The following is a 3,449-nucleotide window of genomic DNA, read 5'->3' as shown; positions in this document are numbered from 1 at the left end:
CAAACGCTCAAAAATAGGTTCCCATTTTCAAGACTTGCCAGTCGTGAATGACAAGATGAAGATGTAGGCCATGGGTATCCAAAGTGGAAGCTGAAGTCTAAGTCGGCTTTTGGACTTTCTGAAAAACAAGTTAAAGAAGAAATTATTGCAAAATAATGATTTTCATTACAATATTCATATCATTTCTACGGAAGAATCATTTACAATTTTACCTCTACACATACTGTATGATACGACATTTAATTTGCAGTTTATTGAGTAAATATTGCTTTCGTAATTTTTTTTACGTAAGCAAACTAATTAATTTTGCAAAATAAATCAGTTATATTACGAAAAAAGTACTAGTTAGAGCAAACTAGTTTGTTAGTTTTCTCTCTTCATTTAACATTGGGTTAGATGGAAAGCATTTTTTATTTATTACTTATTTTATTTTATTTTTTTGTGGCAGAGGACTTTGTAAGTATTTTCTTTCTCAGTTAACTTGTTTTCAAGTTGCATAACCATTATCTATATATTTTGATTTAGCTTTTAGTTGGTGCTCTTTTAATATATATATATATATATACAATATATATATATATATATATATATATATACAATATATATATATATATATATATATATATATATATATATATATATATATATATATATATATATATATATATATATATATATACAGTGGAACCCCGATTTTACGTAGTCCGTTTCGTACGTTATCCCTCTTCTTACGTCATTTTCTGCTGATCCGTGAAAATTGCCTATACCGATAATGTTAAAAAATCCCGGATTTTGCGTTACCCCTTTTATGAAAATCCCGCTTGATGCGTTTTTCTACAAACAGATCAAAAATTTTTTTCTATTCTATTCAAAATGGTTTCACTCATTTTTCCGTGCTAGCATACCAAATGAGATTTTCAGTCGGTTTTGTTTGAGTTTGAAAGCTATAGCATTTGTACTCATTTTCGAAACCCCAGTCATCGTGTTCTTTTCTCGAAAGAAGATGTCGAAACGAAAATGCTTTTCTCTGGCCGAAAAGGCTGAAATCGTCGAAAAAGCTAAAGAATTTCATGACACTAAAGTTGATCTTGCTGAATCTTTGGGTACTGCTTATTCAACTTTGCAAATGATTTTAAAGCTAGAAGCTTCAGTAGAACTAAACGCTGAAAAACTCGGAAAAATTGCCAAGAAGAGAAAAACGTTAAAAACATCTCCGTATGATGAGTTAGAAAAAATTTTAATGAACTGGTTCAAGGAAAACAGAGCAGCAAAGATTCCTATAAATGGATCCATCCTGAGAGAAAAGGCGCTTGAAATTGCTGAAAGGCTTAAACTCCAAGGCTTCAGTGCATCAAATGGCTGGATCGATTGATTAAAAAAAAAGGAACAATTTATGCTTCAAATCTATCTGTTGCGAATCCGATAGTGTGGATATGACAACTGTGCAACAGTGGAAAGAAGAAACTCTTCCAAATTTATTAAAGGGCTATAATTCAAGTGACATGTTTAATAACGAAACGGGATTGTTTTTCAACCTATTGCCAAAAAAGACATTGACAATTAAAGGTGAAAATTGCCATGGAGGAAAGCTTTTAAAAATTAGCTTGACTGTTTTGCTCTGTGCAAATGCCGATGGAAGCCAAACGTTAGCGTCTCTTGTGATCGGTAGAGCAGAGAAACTACGGTGTTTCAAAAATATCAAAAGTTTTCCTACCGATTACGATTAAAACAAAAACGCATGGATGACGCAAGCATTATTTAAAAATTTTCTTCGAAAACTGGATAAGAAAATGAGTTTTCAAAAGCGCAACATAATTTTATTCCTAGACCAATGCACTGCTTATTTAAACCTTAAATTGAAAAACGTGCGAATAGAGTTTTTTCCAGCTAACTGTACGAGCTAACTTCAACCACTGGATTTAGGAACTATACGATCATTTAAAGAGAGTTACCGGAAGCAACTGGTTTGAAAATCTCTAATGCTTCTTGATTCTGGTGACTTTCAGAAAGCTTCTAAGGCAAAAATTTATGTTCTTGAAGCTCTTTATTTGATATCTTCAGCTTGGGACAGTGTCGACCGAAAGTGCATTATCAATGGATTCAATAAAGCAGGATTTTCAATATCGGAGGAGGAGAGCGCTGTTGTTTTGGAAGAAGAAGAAGGTAGCGTGTCTGAAGTTGAGGATCTTCCGGAAGTCGATGATGCATACATCGACTGTGACACAGACATCATTACTTCAGAAATCCCTTCCATAAGTGATTTAATGCCTGATTCCGACGATAGAGCTGATGACGATGAAGATGAAATAACAAAAGACGTGCCAACAGCTGATCAAGCGATACAAAGCATAAAAACTTTAAAAAATTTTTTACTTGCAAATCAAGAAGCAAATTAGCAAAACATTGTTAGTATTGAGCGAGCTGTATACGAAATTGTAGCTAAAAACGAAAAGCAAGTAAAGATTACTCATTTTTTCCATTAATTTAACTGGTAGGTGTCAATTTTTAAAAATATCCATAGATTTTTTTTAACCCCGATTTTACGTTATTCCGCTTCGAGCGTTTTTTATCGCTAGTCCGACAGAAAACGTAAAATCGGGGTTTCACTGTATATATACAATATATATATATATATATATATATATATATATATATATATATATATATATATATATATATATATATATATATATATATATATATATATATATATATATATATATATACAATATATATATATATATATATATATATATATATATATATATATATATATATATATATATATATATATATATATATATATATATATATATATAGTTTTTAGTTGGTGCTCTTTCAAAATAAGAAAAGGGAAAAGCATATTTGAATTTTTAGCTGTCTGTATTGGCTGAGCTAAAACTGGTTTGCGAAATTCCAGTATGAAAAAAGTACAATTAAGATAAACGAAGATGCACTATGCCACTTTAAGCAAATGAAAACACAATAAAAGCATGATGCAAACTGGCAAATAACTAACTCGTGAGATCGCTGAAAGGATATATCATATTTAACTGTCCTTGATCACTCGAAAAGTCTAAAAGTTTAGTCTCAAAGCTCTTAAGGAAAAAATTTGCTCCGTTACGTAGACGTCTGTGATTTGCTTTTCAAACATCTGAAAAAAGCATCCTTTTTCCTTAATCCCTTCATGACTGGGGGACGAGAACTTTTGCCTGAGGACTTTTTGCCTGAAAAGTACAAACATTTTGTGAGGATGGAATCATGCTGCTGCCAGAAAGATGGCAGAAAGTATTGGATTAGAATGGACAATCATTGATTCAATAAAATATTTATTCACGATAAGGTCTATCTGAGCCGTGATGGCTCAGGGGATAGAGTATTCGCCTTCCCATGAGGTGAACCGGGTTCGAATTCCAACGATTGCTGATCGGAACGAATTTCGCATCTGG

General features: G+C 31.9%; 2 protein-coding genes across 2 annotated transcripts; both read left to right on the top strand.

Annotated features, from left to right (window-relative positions):
• The first annotated feature begins 1,003 nt into the window (after positions 1-1,003).
• Positions 1,004-1,372, top strand: LOC122269501 (major centromere autoantigen B-like). Its single transcript, XM_043043033.2, has one exon. It carries the CDS (start codon positions 1,004-1,006, stop codon positions 1,370-1,372), a length of 369 nt encoding a protein of 122 aa, XP_042898967.2.
• A 61-nt stretch (positions 1,373-1,433) lies between these two features.
• LOC147806532 (uncharacterized) lies at positions 1,434-2,396 on the top strand. The gene is made up of 2 exons (XM_087149665.1): positions 1,434-1,665; positions 2,062-2,396. Exons 1-2 carry the CDS (start codon positions 1,434-1,436, stop codon positions 2,394-2,396), a joined length of 567 nt encoding a protein of 188 aa, XP_087005791.1.
• Positions 2,397-3,449: the final 1,053 nt, after the last annotated feature.

This window comes from Parasteatoda tepidariorum, chromosome 8 (genome assembly GCF_982258835.1).
Source record: "Parasteatoda tepidariorum strain Cologne lab strain chromosome 8, Ptep-v5.0, whole genome shotgun sequence".
NCBI classification, from domain to species: domain Eukaryota; kingdom Metazoa; phylum Arthropoda; class Arachnida; order Araneae; family Theridiidae; genus Parasteatoda; species Parasteatoda tepidariorum.
Note: the sequence above shows the minus strand (reverse complement) of the source record. Positions and strands in the feature narration are given on the sequence as shown.